Here is an 18878-nt window from a genome sequence, read left to right as displayed (position 1 = left end):
ATACTACTATTTTTACTACAAATTCTATATAATTTCTGGCTTGACGTACAGTTTTATAATTGATGAAATGATTAAACAAAAAATTTAATTTATCAATTTAATTAATTAATAATTAACTTGTCAATTATATCATCAACTATAAACTAATAAAAATTGTAATTCCTCAATCATTTTTTCACTTAAAATTAACATTGGAAAGTCTTGCTAAATTTGAGACTTTGGGATCCACGGATCGACTTCCCTATTTTCTAGAAATGTGCTAAAAACCATTGTGTGAAAATCATAAGAATCAGCTAATACATGTAAACACGTTAATGGGTTCACATCCTCTTCTTGAGATTCACATTATTATATCCAAATTTTAATGGCTCTTATAAAACTATGCTTCAACCCGGATTGAAATCTCTAGTAATTTCGACCGGACAGTAATTATGAGAGAGATCATATAAGATTTACTAATCCGAGTAATTTGTTAAACATATAGATTCTGCATTAAATCTCACGTAATTATTGTTCAAATTACGGGCTGTTTGAACAACAAATTATTGAAGATCTTAATCCCTATACAATAACTTTATCATATGCAACATTTGGTCACAAAAAGACACTGCACACAGCTCAATGAGCATAAGCTTACACTAGTGTTTATTTAAATTTGCAGCTGCCAAACTTTGTGATTCCTATTTCACATATAATATACAGATATGTGTTATAAAAAAGGACAGCAGTTACTTGTAAAGACAAATTCTCCTGTTTGATAGGTCACTTGGTCCCATTATCAGACGGCCTATTACATTGCACGTGTGCTCATATTCAATGGTCAAACTTTGTAGTTTATTAAACCCCAGAAAGAGACTTATGAGCTTTCATGTTTTCTCTGTGCTTGGTCCTATCTTTATATATATATGTATCCTATTGTTTTCCTTTCTTTTCTAACAAGTTTTGTATTTTAGTAATTAAAGTAATACATTATTGACATCGCTGTCATGTGAATGAATAAGAATTGTTTTTAATGACAAATAATTCTTACTGCACAGTTAGAATTATTCTTCTCGGTCGCGAACAAAGAGCTAGAGATAGAATCAGGGACCGAGCTGAGAGCATGCTCCCCATTTGGTAATTTTTCTTTAACTATTTACATATAGTTAACTATTTCCTTTGATTTCATTAAAAAAAAAAAAATCTTGATTCCGTCCCTAAAAGTGCCACATAAAAATGATTAGATGGGAAATTTGTAATGTTTTTAGAGAATAAAAATGAATAGTGGTGGCAACATATATGGGTTTGCACAGGTCAGTACACTTAATTAGTATATATATGTTGTTCCCACTATTCCCCATCTTTCCTTTTTCTTTTTCTTTTTTATTTTTTCTTTTTCTTCAGCTTTTATTTATGAATAATTTGAAGTTATTCCTCAACAAAAACTGAAGAGAGAGAGAGAAAGAGAGGAAAGAGGACTGTGTGAAGGAAGAGACCAACTCTTTTTATCTTTTGAACTCAAGTTTTATGTGGATTTAATAATAAAAGTTGAATTCTTTCTTGTCTTCTCTTTTTGTTCCTCATTCTACTTTTTTGTGACAGCTTTTGGCCTTAAAACTCACATTCAACTAATGATCACTCATTACTCATTAAATTAGTTGTCTTTGGAATAATTACTTTCTAAGTGCAACTAATGGGTTCTAATGGGGGGGATGAACAAATATTAATTCTAGAACTAAAGTTCTTCATTTTCTTCTTCTCTTTTCTCTTTGCGATTGTTTAATGCCGATGACAAGATATGAAAGTGACTACATGCCGCTTGACTGGATTTGATTATAATATTTATATATATACATTTTATGCCATGTTCATAGGCTCGAAAGAACATGATTTGAATAGCCCAATGTGGCTTGACTAACATAATTTATTCACTGTGCATGTATTTTTCCCCCTATTTGTCTTGGATTTTTAAGGTGTCCATGACCAGAAGAGAGCCAAATGTTTGCTTCAATGGCCGTTGCATAACAAGAATAACGTCCCTACAACAATTGTTAACATTTATTTGGCCATGATGACCTAATTAAGGAAGATTTTTGTATACCAACTTGGCTTGTGAAGCTTGTGGAATTCTCCTATAACTTCGATCGTATGCATGACTTCATAGATTAGCTTCTTAACTTTGAAATCTTTGGTATGATAATCTACTTAGAGAAAGCACATAAAATCTCGAGAGCAAATAAGAGAAAATTTCAAAACTGAGGGTGTCATGGGCTACCCCTCGCCCCCTGGTTCTGTCCCTACTTGGCTTGGACGGGACATTTAAACCTACTCTTTATCATGTACTCAACCATGTAACGCCTAGCCTCTTCCCCCCTACGACAATCATTAAGATTTAATTTGGACATGATGGCTTAATTTGGAAGATTTTTGTATATGATCAACTTGGCTAGTGATCATGCTTGTGGAATTCTCCTATATATATGATAAGACGAACTTGTATGCATGAAGTCACTATGATCATAATGCACGCCCAATCTGCTTCAACCATACAAATATGGATGTGGTGAGATTGATCTATGGTAATTAGTAACAATAGTAATTGCATTTGAGTAGTCCTAGCTTTGAATTAAGTCTTTGGTACCCATATATTCTCAATCCTTTTGTCAAAAGCTATTAGAAGCAAGTCCCTTGACTTCGTAGATAGAACGGGGGTCTTTGAGGCATGACTTTTGGTATGATAATCCAATTATACGTACAGTGAGCACATGAAATTTTAAGAGCAAATAAGAAAAAAATTTAAAATTGGAGAGAGGCTATGGCTCCCCCCGACTCTTGATTCTGTCTTGCTTGGCTTGGAAAAGACATTTAGTTCTCTTCTTTATCATATTCACAACCCTTTATTTATTTATTTTTCAATCATTTTTTGGCCGTACACATTCATATCGTTGTCAAGCTAGAAAAATAACTCAAATCTTAGTAGTTTTAGATCTCTACTACATCTTGACCATGCCGACCATATATAATTTGTGTTTTTTTTGTTTTTTTTTTTTAATATGCCCAAGCTAGTTATTATACTCAAGGTCGAGGGAGATTTTCATTCGCTTTTTGGGGCAAGCTTGATTGAGTTTGTGAAATTGCTACTTATTTTAAAAGCTTAAGCCAATAAGAAATTGTGAATTTAAATTAATATTAGTTGATTCATGAGCTTGCTAAATTAACCTTTTCTTTTATCCTCCTCCTAGTGTATAAGTATCATTCTTTATCCAAATTAGTCTCTTATTTGCCACATGAGTCAAATCTTAGTTGAGTTAGTAAAATAGATTAACTTGTTATACATAAAGTAATGAAATATAAAATTATTTTAAAGTTCAATAATTCATCCATTAACCTATAATATAAAATAAAATATTAAATCATGCACATGAACATAAATACACATATTTTTATGATATAAATCTAAAATTAGGTTACATATAAAATTTTAGGTACTTTTATGCCTTATCCATTAGCATAAATAAACCAACCTCAAACCTATACTAAGTTGTATATGGTGAATCTCTTTTTCATTATTTTGTTTCTCAGACTAGCTACCTTGTTTATAGGTGAAGTCTCAAAACCGAGCTTGAGTTCAGCATGATTGTTGAGTAAACAAACACAAGTTGTTTATGAACAGTTTGATTCTTTTACATTCAATACTAGTTGAAATTTATCCTCTATGAATGATACTTCTAACTAATAAATAAGACTATCTTCTCACATAAGATTAGGGGTGTTAATTCGTTTTTGTGTGTCAGGTTCGGACCATATCAAGCTTACAAGACTATATAAATCAACCATAACTCAATACATTTAATTAATGAGTAAAACCTATCAATCTTAACCTGCTAATATCTTGTTGGCTTCGTGTTGGCATGGGTTCGTGTCATGTCGAAACACGAATATAAGACTGTATAGGTCAACAATAACTCAACTCATTTAATTAAACGGGTCAAACTCCTCAATTTTAACATGCTAATTTCGTGTTGACTTCATGTCAGGTTTGCAGGTCGTGTCAAAAATTGCAGCCATAAATATCGCGTGTTGGATTTGAACTGTGTTGAAGCATATGTATAAAATTATATAGGTTATCTCTAGTCCAACTCATTAATTTAATTAAAATGGTCAAATCCCTCAATCATATCCCACTAATTTTATATCGAATTCACAAATCGTAAAAAAAATTACCAACCTAACGTAAGACTATGTCCTAATTTGCTGTTCCTTTAAATGATTTGAAGAACCAAACAATAAAACTTAGCCAAAATACTAAATCATTATGTAGCCCTATGCATTCAATCAAGGGGACATTTTGTCTACACAAAGGAATACAAAATCATAAGGTATTATTACTAACAATTGCATTAGAGTACTAACGTTAGGTGAACCTACTTCTTAGGACACAAACCTATGCAAAGTGGGTCCATTAGGTACTCACCTCAAGGGTGTGCTTGGCTTTAACAAGAATGATAGCATTCACCCTCTTCCCTAATCCCTATTTAGCCAAATCAAAAAAGTCTTCAAAGTAAGCTCATCGATTCACCCCACGGGGACGTGATCAAGACGATATGTGGGGGGGCAAAAAAAAAAAAGAAGAAAAAGATTACATTTTCAGCTTTGGCCCCCCAGAGTTTCTGAAAGTCAACACTCATTCTAGACTCTAGAGCCAGCTAGAGAGCCTCGATCTTACTTGAACATTTTTCTATATATGTTTTGGTTAGTGTTACTAGTAGCATCATATTATATGCTAAATATATATATATATATATTTATATATTATATATGGGGTGATGATGGGACAATGGTGACCAATCATGCATCTTGGCTAAGGAAGAAAAGGAGAGGTGATAAACATAAATATTTGTGATTCCCATTGATTCTGCAGTAAGGAATGCCTTATCTAGAACTCCTTGAACCATCTAATTAAGTATTCATGTGGGAAGCCCCCAATAGACAAGTTTCACAAATATGTGTTACCATTATTGTTGCCAAGTAAAAAACACAAGATGACCCGATTTCCAAGGCTTAATTTGCTTATAATTATCTAGTTGTAGAGTCTCTCTATTATTGTTTGTCAGTAAAAACTACATTATCTTCATGAAGAAAGTTAACCACACAGAGAGATCAGTGAGAGAGAGAGAGGGAGAGAGAGAGAGCTCATTTCCATGTTGAAATTGAGAAAGAACAAAAGAACTAAAAAAGAGTGCCTATTTAGGCTCTTTCAGACATACCAAGTTTCTTAGATAGTCTCACAGTATATACAGCAATGGGCATAAGATCATCATCATCATCATGAAAATCAACATCATGACATACATGAGGAATTTAATTAGTTCCTCATCATTCGAAGGGCAAGTGCTTGAAGCTCACCCAACTCATTGTTATACGCTACTCTTTTCTTACAACAAGGCTGGAACGAGCAATTCTCTCTGCAGCTCTGTATTTCCTGCATGTTCATCCCATCATTGCTGTGGTCAATCGACTCAAGCGAGCTCTGAGGCGAAATGGGATTCATGTAACTTGGAAAACTCGTTGGTCCCGTTGCCACCCCACCAACACTCCCTCCCCACTGATTCTCTATGCTCCTCGACTCAACCAGGCTTTGAGCCATCTGTGCCTTCACTTGCATCAATTGTGCTTGCAAGCACGCCACCTATATATAAATAACCAAAAACAACATTTAGATACTTAGATATACACATTTTCACTATCCCCCACCATCTCAATTTACTGCAATAAATAGAGAAATACTAACATCTCAAATTTTTATTTCAATGGCGTGTCGTTATCCCGATAATACATTTTTTAAAATAATAAATCTGGATAAAAAAACATGTAGAAACCTGTTGTTGCAAGGCGAAAATGTGAGCTACACATCCATAAACGGGGTCTCTAATTCGTGCTTGAGCTTCATAGGCAATTGTGACAACAGCTTCGCACCTGTCATGAACTGGGACGTGCAACAAAAGCTTAGACACATTACTCGCACCAAAAACCTTGTGGATGGCTGCAAATCTTGCAGGGCCTTGCTCCGAGCAAAAGTAAGGCGCAAAGATGCAATCTGAAGCGCACTTTCTCCTCAGAAACTTGCATGCACCGCAGGGCGAGCCAGTCCCAGCTGATGCCATGGCAGCAGGCAGCTACAAAGAGTCAGAGACAGAGAGAGAGAAAGAGAATGTGTAATAAAAATTTGAAGGCACACGAGCACACTAGAAAATGGTGCAAGGGAAAGAGTTAGAGGGGGATTTTAAGGTACATAGAGGGGGAGGGGTGGGGGGACTTATAAGAGGTGTGAATGGGGGACATGGAGGGTCCCTGTGTAGGGTTCTTGGGGGACATTTATTAATGGCTTTTGCAATATGGAGCTGGTTTTTATTTATTTATTTATTTTATTTATTAATGGTTTAGACCAACTTACTCTCGAGTTGCTTTAGTTTGATTTGTGATTATTTTTAATTTTCCTAAGTTTGATTTTTGGGGTTTAATAACATTATTTTTCCGCCGAACGCCGCACCTGGGAACTGCTGCTATTTGTCGCTTTCTATCCTTGTTGACACTGCCACCTGTAGGTATACCTCTACCGACACCCACATTCATCTATACTTTAGCCACCATTAACATACTTCTCTTCTTATAATTATTTTGCTTATAAAAAGAAAGAAGAAAAAAAAAAAAAAAAATCTTCTAGAACTCCTCTAATTTCTAAGTGCAAATCCTTCGTGTTGTGATGACAACGAGACTTGCTAATTTTTGGCTTGATTACAAATTTCACATAAAATTAGTGGGTTGAAATTAAGAGGTTTAACTCATTTGATTAAATGGGTCGGATTATATTTGATTTATACAGTTTGATAATCCTGTCTCGATACAATCTAAATTTGACATGTGAACATAAATTATTGTCTTTAGCCGTATCTGTACTTATCATCAACCCATCTTTTCATTTACTATAGAAGTCATCTTTTTTTGGTTGGTGGGCCAAAAGACTATTGGTTAGGTTCATTTATTTGGCCTTTTTATTATTATTATTATTATTATTCTTATTTGACATTGTATCAACTAATTAAGAGTTTATTGGGTTCCCCACCGGTCCATCTTATGGAATTGGATCATCTTCATTTCCACTTGAAATGAAAGAGAAATTATTTCATAGTCACTATTAGATTTCTCAGCATCTAATAGTTTACATGGTGTTACGTTATTTTAAAATTTTAAATGGTGTAACAATATAAGCAATATATTGGAGCAAATACTACTTAAGTAAATAAATATTTTGTTTGAAACTGAACAAAGAAAAAAAAAACGATCCTTTTTTTTTAAAAAAAAATTTTATTTGATGAATATTAAAGGAAGTAGTGGCTCCTGGCTGAGAGTCTTCAAGAGTAAGAAGGTCAGTGAAGGTGTGATAGTCGGGGCCCTCGTGCAGGATGCTCCATTTATCAGACGAGAGACAAAAGCAGCAACTTAAAGTTGAAACAAACAAACTGTGCTGCTTTTATGCTCTGCACGTACATACCCGGTCATTTTCACAACACAACAACAACAATTATATCCCACACGTTTGTTTCTATTCCCTTTTCACCGCCCTCCTCTTCATTTTTCCAATTTTTTTTTCTTTTCCTTTTTCAAGACATAATTACTTCCCTCCCCTGTACAACTTCTTTAGCTCAAAATTGAGTTACAGGAAAAAAATTTCAAATTTAATCTTTAAACTAAGACCATCCACATCTCTATAACATTTTCTTTATACTAATGCTATATATATACCACATTTTTATCTCACAATACTGACGTGTAAGTCCCAACCAACTAATAGATTTTTACAAATGAGTGCTAGTATGGGATTTGCTCAAAGAAAGTGACAACGGGTTTTTAACAATGACTGATCTAAGGGTCGTATCAATTTAATATACTGAATTAAAAGAATTTGCTCTCACCCAATTGGAAGGAAAAATTAATATACACCATCTTTCCAAAACTTAATCTCTCAGAACTGAGAAGAGTGAGAGAACCAGGTGTAGAGGCGTGAGAGTGACAATGGTTGAAGACGAGCCACGTCCGTTCGGGGTTTGGACGAAATACGAAAAAGGTAGAGAGAGAGAGAAGTTGTTAAGGGGTAACGAAAACAGCATGAATGGGGTTTCGTCAATCGTCACCCTAAACTCAAAAAAATGGCTGTTTCCGTAAGAAAGTACATCCCATGTCATCTTTCCTTGTAAACCATCTAAACCCATCACACCCAAAACAGCTGTGAAGGAATTAACATGCAAAGCTTTTAGCTTCATCCATCCATGACATAATAATCAGCACGTATCTAACAGTCAATATCTGTAGCATCATCCATGCACATGGCACACATGCGGCTGCCCAAAATGCCTTCCAACTAAGAAAAAAAGATAAAACCCTTTACTATTCCAAGATTATTCTAAGTTGGCACTGAAGCTTGTCATGTCTTCATCTTTTAGCATTCTGTTCATAACATAACTGCTCGCTCTAGCTCTTTGGCCCTAATTATATGTTTCATTACGCCGGATAACGGAAAAGGGCTGGTAGAAATTAGATTATTTATCTGAGCGTGTGTTTGTATCACATTGCATTTGAATCTAAGAGTTAGCATGAGAAGAGACCAACATTTGTACTTAAGCTTGTGGCGTTTTGAAAATATATCACAGTATGGAAGGGGAGAATCCATGAACAAAAAAAGCGCACATCTCATGGTAAATGCTTCCAGTACCTAGGAGCCATATTTACATAGCAAACATAGAAGTTGAAAGATCTCCAGCAAACCCCAAAATGAGATCTTAATCAAGAAGACTCGGGAGGTTAAAGGATAACAAAACAGGGGGAACATCGTGTGAATTTGCTGATTGCCATTCCACAAAATAGTACATATCCACTTACCTCTCCCTCCTCACCTCTTGTGATGAAACCTCACCTTCAACAAGAACTGCATCTTCACCTGTCCAAGATAAGAACCCCAAGACTCAGTCACAGGCCACATAGACATGTACTAACAGCAAGGAGAACAAGTACCAATATATGCAGAACATCAATACTGGTGTAAGAAAAATGATTATCTTAGTACAGTCCAGCCCAAATACCAAGCATTATCAATTTTTCAGTTTGTGGTGTGCAAATGTATATATCTTCTTCATTTTTTTTATAAGTAATTCTACATTTTTTTTTTTTATAAGTAATTGGCCCCAAGGAGAGGGCTTTGTGGTGCAAATATGCCCACCCTCAAGGTGAAAAAATAAGTGGCTGTCCCAAGCGGTAAAATACTGCAATCCCACCAGAAAAATTTGCAATCTTCTTCCTCAGCATAATTTCAACAAGGAAATACTATGACTCAGTTAACTCACAATACTGATCCTGATCACAGATTCAAAATTATAATTGTGCAATGAATGGGCAGTTGGTCACTTTTTGGAAGTCGTCAAAAGTATTTATGTGTGCCTTTGTAGCAACTGATCTGTACGGTATGACACATAAACAACAGCTATTTGGTATTTGACTTAAGTTTATATTAGCAATTAATCACTTATGGACTCCTGGAATAAAAACAAACTGCTAGTTTGAAACATAAGTGATGAAAAAACAATATAACTTACTTGAGCTGTATTGTAAACGATGTACTCATTATACATGAGCTCGGAGGCCTTGACTTTTGATGGCACTGGTTTGCCACAAGGAACTACAATATCATCCCTCCACTTGACACTTTCCGACTCCAGAGGTATATTCTTGCCAAGTCCTTTTGTAGAGTGCTTTCCTTCAGGAGGTTTATCCATATACTGAATGACAGTGGAAAAGAAGTTAAAAGGTATGTATCTCTATGGCTGAATCATTTTCCCCAAGACATACTAGAAAAGTTGTTGGATAAACATTGCTTAAAAATTCACATTCAAATCATGTAATTTGGACTCACTTTGGCCTTCTTGAGCTCATAGACCTCCCCCAAAGCAACTTCACTAAGAACCATTAAGCCAACAGGATTTTTCTTATCAGTGTAGCAATACTGCGCACTCTTGCTGACCAGGTCAGCAAAGTAAACCCCTTTGCCAAACTATAATGCAAAACAATGAAGATTTAGACTGGTAGAAAAGTACACCAGACATCACGTATGGAGAGAGAGAGAGAGAGAGAGAGAGAGAGAGAACCATATAGCCAGTTGCTGGAGCTTCAGGAGGAGCTATTCTCAGTCCCTGGCTAAGTATTCCCACAAAATTTGTCAACCGAGAACCTGCAGAGGACAACATGTTTAACTTTACTTCTACCTCTATTCAACTTTCCTGACACTCTAGTAGATCCCCACAAACCTTGACCTAGAACAAACTGCAAGAGAATGCAGTCATTCACAAGTCACAGCAGAGAACAAACTGCAGCTTACCATGCCAGAGGAGCATTCTGTTCTTGAGCTTCTCTCTATAGGGTGCGAACTTATCCAATTCCCCTTCTCTTTCAAGTGAGAAAACTTCTTCCAGCTCAAGAGTCCAATCCTGATCATATTACCAGTTGCCAGAATTAATTTGTCAAAAAGGAAAAAAAAAAAAAAAAGAGAGAAACAGGAAGTTATCTAGCGAGTATCAGTCCTCAAAGTAAACCCACCTTATGAGTAGGGGCATGAGTATTAAGGAGATACTTCTCAATCAACCGATAATCTTCACTATCATGAGGAAGGGGAGCAATATCACACTGGAGCTTCATATACTTTTCATCTAGGGAGTCATCATTATCAGCATCAAAACCTACTAATCTGGAGGCGATTTCAATGTCCTGGAGAGCTTCTAACATTTTAACCTACCATGGAAGCATAAATAGGGTAGTAATGATTAGTCCTTGTACAGACTGCATGAGGGAGATGAAAAAGTGGCTTGCATAGATCAGTTAAAGACTAAATGTGCATCATATTCTTGTTGCATTGTACTCTCTATGCTTTTTCAACCGCTTTAGAGCCTGTGCAAAGGACATACATTTCCCTACTGAACCTCCCAAGCAAAAGGTTTTCAACCACTATGAATCTAAACCGATTTTTTAAATGATTCAGAATGCTATCCTGTCTCTGACCATCTCAATTCAACAAATTTGAACTTTTCATGATAAATTTTTCAAACCAATTTCTTCATTGTGCTTCAAAGTTTAAACCAGGACTAAAATGATACCAAAACAAAAATTCATAACCAGCTCTGAAGACTAAGTTATAACTCGGCTTTAAATTGGTTTTTATCATGCACCAAACTTCCAAGCCCTGACCTACTAAATAGTAGTTTCCATTCCTTTTGCAAGTCTAAGATAAAAAATACAATCATCTTAAATTTCACAGTACAACTTAGTCATCGTATACTAGATTTTAGAGGTGTTCCAAAGAATGAAATAATCTTAATCTATTTTTATCTCCTACAATTGAATACTAAACATCACAGCAAGTATGTAAATGGGAAAAGTGATCAAAACATATACAACTAATTACTAATTACTAATTACTAATTACTCATAGTAATCAAAACATATACAACTAAGGAAAAGAAACCAAGCTTTATCCCTCCCCTTCTCCTCCCCTCAAAACACAAATATATATATATACAAGAAAACTCCTCATTAGTATTTCTTTCAGCAACAACACCAGTGAGCAAAAGAACGGAACTCAAGATGCATGGCTGAAAATTATGCGAGTGTAGCTCAAATGCAATTTACAGCTATTTAAAGCACAATATCCCAGCTGTCAGATAGAGACACTGCCATTGACTGCAAAATAACAATTCAGTTCATTTGAGGTTTCTGCTTATGGGGTTGGCATGACATCCAATCCCCCAAAAAATAAATTCTGAAAAATTTAGGAGATTTGAGAATTGTGAAAGATCGGTGGTGGAGCTTAAGACCTTCAAAAAACCCTTTATCAGAGGACATCAGCCTTTGATTGTCTTCATTCTTCTGGCTTCCAAAATTTTCTTGATCTTCTTTCTTTTTCTGTTTGTGTCTTGGATTGCATCATTTCGCTTTTTAATAACATTTCGACTACTTATCGGGAAAAAAAGTATAGGAGATTTGAGGAATTGTTATATTATAGATAATTAACATTTTAGGGGAACAAGAATTAAAAGGGATGTTCCAAAGTAGTGGTTTAAAACATAATGTAAAAGATTAGTAAACATTTAGACCATTCATAACCCTCTCATCATAATTGGCTGCCTACTTACTTATTTATGATCCAAGGAGCTTGCAACAACATTAATTACATGAAGATTATGAGCATTTCAGAATGATGCCGTTTAATCAGTTCGAAAAAGAATGGGTAAGAACCTCCTAGATCAGAGGACATGCCACCTAAAAAAAGTAAACTAAATGAATTTTTAGATAAAACTACAACAGGCTTAGGAAAATAATAATAATAACAACAACAGAACAAACAATAACTTATGATGAGGTAATATCACCAGTAATTAAAGAGACAAAAAGATTATTAAGGATATGCAAAAGGCCAAAAACTTGATAGATGCTCCACACTGGATTCTTACCTTTGACTTGAAATCATCCTCATCTCTAATAATATGCGGGTGAACGGAAGGGATCATAGTGAAAAAACGATTGCTGGCATCAATAATCAAGCTTTCCTTGACAGAAGGATCATGGGAATTACTATTTAGCAGATTCTGTATTTCAGTTAATGCCTCAAAACCTGGGGAGAGAGAAAGAGAGAAAGGAAAAAATGAAGTTAACAAACTGTTGGATATACTTTTTTTTCTTCATAAATTCGTTTGACAATAAAACAGCTATATATCTCAAGAGTGATACGAGATTTTTTACCCTTTTGGATATTGCTTTTGCTCAGTTTTCCCAGTGGCATCTCTGCCATATTAATCTCAAATTCCATCATGGCAGCTCTGCAAGGGTTACGATTTAGCTTTTCAGGCATATAAATCTTCAACAAAAAAAAAAGAAAAATATCACTAAATAAATAATGATCAGTTTATAACCTGTATGTTTCCACATTAAAGAGCATCGTCATCAATTCTACTAATGCAGGAGCAAGTTTGCTGACTGCATTGTTCTGTCTATTCTTAGAGACCTGTTTGTTTACCCCGTAGTCCTACAAAAATTCCATATAATTAAATCACTAATGACTACTACCAAAGCAAGTATTGGCAAAACATAAATAAGTAAATAAAAACATAAAATCTTTACAATATCCAATGGGAAAAATCTGCCAGGTTGCTTCTGAAAATTTTGTTTTTGTTCCCATGCCTCCCACGGATTCCCAGTCTTCTCCATGAACAAACGCTTGAATTCATGAATTGCATCGGATTTTGACATTTCTTCCAATTTGTTTCCTCCAATTTTGTCATTTCCCACTCGACCCCATTTACGAAACACACAGCAATCTAACCCTTTATCATCTTGGATTATTTGGAGAATATAGTAACTAAATATGGGCAAACATATAGAAGTCAGAATAAAATACAGAAGTTAGAATTCAACATTCAGGATTTAAAAGAAGAGAAAATGAAATAATGTAGGAATTTGGAAAGAAAAGAATGGACTGCAGAGTCATAGTGCCATTTTTTTTTTTTTTTGGATATGTAATTGGCCCCAAGGGGAGGCAAAAGGAAAGATTATAACTAGTGGCCTCCGCTTTATAAAGCATGGTCCTTAACCGATTAAGCTACCCCTTGGGGTTCCATAGTGTCATAAATCATAATTGTTGCATGTGTTTGATTTGAGCTAGGGAAAACCACAGATATTATAAAATCATTAAAGGCGGCAAAATAAAGATGGAAACAACAAAACTACCTGTTAACACCAGTTGATAAGTCAGACATGCTCAAAGTCGTGTTATAGATGCTTTTCCCATCCTCAAGTATGTGACCTGTATCTTGGAGACCAGAAGATTCATGCACAGCACTTCTCCCTTTTACTTTGACAGTGACCATGCTAGAGGCCTCACCAATGGCCTCAACTTTGTACAAATCAAATGGAAGCTTCTTCTGTCTTTTAATGCAATCAACCAGATAATCCTCCCTAACAATTGGTAACTTCATCCTCCTGTTAATGAAACCATTTCAAGTCAAATGAAAATGAATCAAACAAGAAAAGTACAAAAGACCAGTAATTTGAGACCACATTTACCTTGCTTTCCTTGTCTCAGCATTTTGATCATCCAGCACTCCACTCACAACTAAGCAGTTAGTATCTGCAATTTAATTTGTTAAGCAAAGCAACTAAAACAATGCATCAATGTCAACAGCAACACATCTATATCTCTGAAGACGGACTTTTAAATTCAATATTCAGTTGATGGATCATATACCTTTCTTAATCTTTGGATGAACAGCTCCACCGGCCCCCTGAATTTTTCTCTTAAATTCCTCCTATAAAATCATCCTTCATGAGATTAACTCATTAACTATGACATAACTGAAACTGCATTAGACATTATTTCATTATATCATAGAATACAAATATTTGACATATAAAAGGAAGGAAAAACCATACCATGGATTCCTTAGGTAATCCAGATACAGCAACTTTCAAGTCTCCCAAACTTTCACTCTTTGATGATTGAGATTCAGAGTTAGCAGCATGACTTCCAGAAGTATTATTGTATGATGGTGGAGGAAGAATCCGAACAGGTTTGGTCTTCTTTTGTGATTTAAACCACTGCATACAATTGAGTAACTTAAGTCACTACCTCTTTATCATATGACAAGAGTATAAGTTGAATACCTTGATAAGATACTGATTATTGGTCTCTTCTGGAACTTTCCACTTCCCTTTCAGACGCTCTGGTTCACGAGTAGAGTAAGAACACTTGCTCCATGCTGATAAGAACCCATGGCACCGATACATGCCTCCAGAATAATGAAGAGAACCAGAACATATTGGACAGCTAGAAAGTGCTCCAAACATCATCCCATCAGCACTAAACAAGAATTACAACAGACGATAGTCAACTGCCAATTAAAAGGATGACATATAGTGGTCTAAAATAGTTGTAATTTTCAACTTATTAACACTTAATCAATGAATCATATTCAAATAAAAATCTGGTTTAAAAATCATAGGGTATAACAAACAAAGCAGCAGTTTCAGACATTTATGCCAAAACATATATATTGGGGTAAAAGCGATCTAGTAACCAATACTGTACACTAAGCATACAAGGTTAGTGTCAAGACAAACAAGTAAATTATATCCTTTGGAGAATATATCCATGACAATGAACCAAAAAGAAAACGAGAAGCATAATATCCATGAGGAAGCTTGCAGACGATTTTTAAAAAAGTTGAACAGAAAGTCTCTGTGGAATTGAGGCTCAAAGATTGCATAATAAAAATTACCAGCGTTCACGCAAATCAAGTTCTGATCCAGTTGAATCTAGACCATTGGCTTCAAGCATTTCCCGCAACTCCGCTGTTGTCACATGTTTTTTAAGATCATCTTTTAGAGCCCAAAGTTCTTTAGTTTGGGTCTCTAGTTTATTCTCCAAATCCCTGGAGTCAGCAACATTATCCTTACATGCAGCCCTGCTAGCCGATGTGTCGCCTCCAGCCTTTGCAACTTTTGACTTCTGATCAACATTAACATCTTTTTTACGTTTTATGCCAGCTTTGGAAGTTGATTGTTGCAGGAGTTCTTTATTGTCTTGTATCTCAAGTTCAGTGCCTGAAAGGACAACTATAGTGAGAGTGATAACAACCAGTAAAAAAACAAAAGTTCTGTCATTGCTACAGCATCAGAAACCACCTACTATAAAATCAAAACAAAGTTCATACCACTCTTTGCAGTAGAAGGAACCTTCTTCTTATCCAAGGCACGGACAGCTGCCTGGTCGGAAGCTGAGAGGCTCTCCCATCCAGACAGCTTCTCCACTTGGGTAGATGGATATAATTCCAAGAAACAGTTGGCATGGTTCCACGTCAAGCTCCTAGCTCCTTGGCCATCAGGCTTGGCGGATATACGAACCTAGGGGTGAAGAGTAAAAGCATCGACATAAAGGAATATTCAAGTACTAGTAACATTTATGCATTGCTGGTTGCAACAACTCAACCCATCAATATATGGTGAACATGACAAGTAGATAACAATCTGCTTGACAAATGACCATTGCCTCCACCTTCAACAAATACTACGTTATCTTCATAAGTTAATCTAACTTCAGGAATTTAACTTCTACCACACTGATTCAGATTGTAAAATTGCTTTGAGGACTTCTATAAAATCTTAACTACACTCAGGCCCAAAAAGTTACCTGCTTCAAATTATATAAAAACAAATGAGAGGGTCACATATTAAACAAAATTACCTTTCATTTTGTGCATAAAACAAGATGACAGCTTTCTATACACTCTCACAACTTCTTTGTCTTCTTCTTTTTTCAGTTAACTCTTTCAATTATGAAACCTGAATATGGCCTACTTCATATCAAGGTCATGAGAAGTGGTCACTTGCAAGAGTTGTTTGCTTGGTCGCTCAAGGTGGAGATTGTCAATGATGCAGACACCTTATTTAAGGACCAATGAGCACCATACACTTGAAAGCAAAAGGCCTTCAAACGTCAATAATATTACAACTAAGGCATGATAATGGCATGCTCTCAACAAGAATAACTGAAGATATGCACAAAATGCATACAAATTACTGTATAAAAGCCACCTATCGAAATCAAGAAGGTAACATAGGCACTTTTCTTGAGCTCTTGTCTGTCACACCCATCAATGATCAGCAGATTCGTTATACTCAGGTAAAGTTGACTAGTAAATCTTGATTTATTTTGGTATATAAAGCAGATTGATAAAAGAACAACAAGTTCATTACTTTTCTTTTTTGATAAATACAAGTTCATTATAATTTGTCACACTAATATTTCTTTTTCATTTTTTTTTTTTTATCAACGATCTTATCTAACGTTTTCAGTTTCTAGAAGAAGAGCCTTAATTTCCAGGTCTTGTTTCTCATAATGAATCCCAAAGTATTCGATAAATCAAGTACTATGATTACTTATCTTCTGAAAATAGAAACAAAGCAGAGAAACATAGAAACCAACCTCTCCTTTCATAATCTTTTGGTTGCAGCACTTGCAGCTAGCACGAGAAGTATGTGAAACTTCAATACCACATTCTGTATTAGTGAGAGTATTTGTTGCTGCAGGTCCACTGCCCTCCACATACTTCCTGATCTTCTGCTGATCTTCCCAACGAAGCAACTCAATGCCTTCAACATCATCAATGCTAGAAGCACAATAACAATTAGCAGTTAACTACTGCATCTATCTGATTTACTCAACGGAAATGATGCTGAATAATACAAGCATACATACGATTTTATCTGCTTAGCTTTGTTCAGTATGCAATCAGCATGATGCCACATCTGATTCAGAAAACCAATACATGTCAAAGTTGTATATAGTTAAGAAATCATAAATGATGATTGGAAAGTAAAACACTCTAATTTACATCCAAAAATATACTAACATCAATGATCATAGAAGCCCTTAACCGATTTATTTTAGAACTTCCAAGTAATAGAGAAAAGCTAATCATTCCGCACCATGAACAATTCTAACTCTAATGTATCGTTCAATATCTTCCTAAGTCAATCATAAATGGAAGTCACAACTAAAAGTTCTAGCAGGCTGCCAAAAATAGCGAGGATGCATCCATAAGATTTCGTCAATACAGGAAGAAACAATTTAACAATGGCAAATAGAGATGCCGATTATAAGAACGAAGAACCAATTTTTTGAGCCGAACCAAAATGTGTTCGTAAATGACACACGGGCTCACTTCCAAGTCCAACTCTACCCAACTGTAGGCATTCTCAAGTCTCTAAAACTTACGTACCAAAATCAAGCTAATACATTATACAAGAAAACTATGTGCTATGATACATTTACCATAATGGACCTTAAGTAGCTGGGTTCATAGATACATTGCAAGCTTAAGCAGCAACCAGCTAAAGATACATCATGCCATAATTACAATTTTGAAGTAAACATAAACTGGGCAACAAAGCAAAGTCCTAAAGCCCCCAAAAAATAGTAACCCATTGCTCAAAAATTGATCTTTTTTCCACTTAAGCGAGCGATTATCAACTTGATATTGATTAAAAAGTCACCCAAAATAAACTAATACCACAATTTTAAAGAACACCAAAATGGAAATGAGTTCGCATACCCCAAATGCAAAACTGTAAGCGATAATATACGAGAACCCAAACACCAAAACTTTAAAAATGATCAATAAATACAAACAAGAAATACGAGCCAAAGCACAAGAATGGAAGTCCCAAAACATCAAAATAGTGAAAAGAGAACAAAAAGAACGAACAGAAAGGCTAAAACCCAAACCCAGAAAGGAAAACAAGAGGGAAGAGAAGGGGAGGAAAGTATACGGGCATTAAGCCGTCGAATTGGGTGGCCTGGACCATCTTGCCGAGGCGGAGCACCTCTTTGGCAATGGGGCTCTTGCATGTCTTGCAGGAGGATCGCGACGACTTCGCGTACTCGGCCTTCCACGGCTTCTGGGGACTCGCCATTTGCCTTCCTCTCTCTCTGGCGAAGAGCTATTCTCGCTCACGCTCTATATGTACGTATATGTAGGCTGGGGTGTACCGGAGGAGGAATGTTGGGTTGAATTGAATCGATGACAAATGTTTTTAGTTTAGAGCTTTTTTGGGACGCTTTTCGATTTTTTTTTTTAGTTATTTTATGTGAGCAGGCTTTTATCTATTCGATTTTTCGTACAATAATCATGAATTTTCATCGATTGGGCCATCAGGGGGTCAATTCGACATCAACATGGCTCTTTGCTGTTACAAAGTAGTCGTAAAGGAAATAGGAAAGTTGCATGCCTCTTGCCTGTCTGTCT

The 18878-nt window shown here is 35.6% G+C and overlaps 2 protein-coding genes across 2 annotated transcripts; both read right to left on the bottom strand.

Moving 5' to 3' along the window:
* Positions 1-5160: 5160 nt before the first annotated feature.
* LOC132166331 (LOB domain-containing protein 16) lies at positions 5161-6242 on the bottom strand. Its single transcript, XM_059577134.1, has 2 exons — positions 5859-6242; positions 5161-5668 (listed from the first exon to the last, which is right to left on the bottom strand). Exons 1-2 carry the CDS (start codon positions 6141-6143, stop codon positions 5345-5347), a joined length of 609 nt encoding a protein of 202 aa, XP_059433117.1. The 5' UTR covers positions 6144-6242; the 3' UTR covers positions 5161-5344.
* Positions 6243-8625: 2383 nt separating this feature from the next.
* LOC132166357 (poly [ADP-ribose] polymerase 1) lies at positions 8626-18673 on the bottom strand. Its single transcript, XM_059577159.1, has 20 exons — positions 18403-18673; positions 17330-17379; positions 17057-17240; positions 15786-15975; positions 15351-15675; positions 14737-14932; positions 14506-14670; positions 14321-14381; positions 14140-14203; positions 13804-14055; positions 13198-13435; positions 12990-13102; positions 12820-12896; positions 12531-12691; positions 10624-10815; positions 10406-10514; positions 10176-10258; positions 9944-10081; positions 9627-9809; positions 8626-8974 (listed from the first exon to the last, which is right to left on the bottom strand). The coding sequence occupies exons 1-20, from the start codon at positions 18544-18546 to the stop codon at positions 8927-8929; spliced, it is 2973 nt and encodes a 990-aa protein (XP_059433142.1). The 5' UTR covers positions 18547-18673; the 3' UTR covers positions 8626-8926.
* Between the last annotated feature and the right edge of the window lie 205 nt (positions 18674-18878).

Source organism: Corylus avellana, chromosome ca11, assembly GCF_901000735.1.
Source record: "Corylus avellana chromosome ca11, CavTom2PMs-1.0".
NCBI lineage: Eukaryota > Viridiplantae > Streptophyta > Magnoliopsida > Fagales > Betulaceae > Corylus > Corylus avellana.
The sequence above is the reverse complement of the archived record's forward strand: the minus strand, read 5'-3'. Positions and strand labels throughout refer to the sequence as shown.

Bases quoted from the DNA above. Each gene is read 5' to 3' on its own strand.
- LOC132166331 (XM_059577134.1), bottom strand. From the start codon at position 6,143: ATGGCATCAGCTGGGACTGGCTCGCCCTGCGGTGCATGCAAGTTTCTG. The intron at 5,669-5,858 runs GTTTCTACATGT...ATTTATATATAG, and splicing joins TTTTCGCCTTGCAACAACAG to GTGGCGTGCTTGCAAGCACA.
- LOC132166357 (XM_059577159.1), bottom strand. From the start codon at position 18,546: ATGGCGAGTCCCCAGAAGCCGTGGAAGGCCGAGTACGCGAAGTCGTCG. The intron at 15,676-15,785 runs GTATGAACTTTG...TTGTCCTTTCAG, and splicing joins TCCTTCTACTGCAAAGAGTG to GCACTGAACTTGAGATACAA. The intron at 14,056-14,139 runs GTAAATGTGGTC...TTTCATTAACAG, and splicing joins GCTGAGACAAGGAAAGCAAG to GAGGATGAAGTTACCAATTG.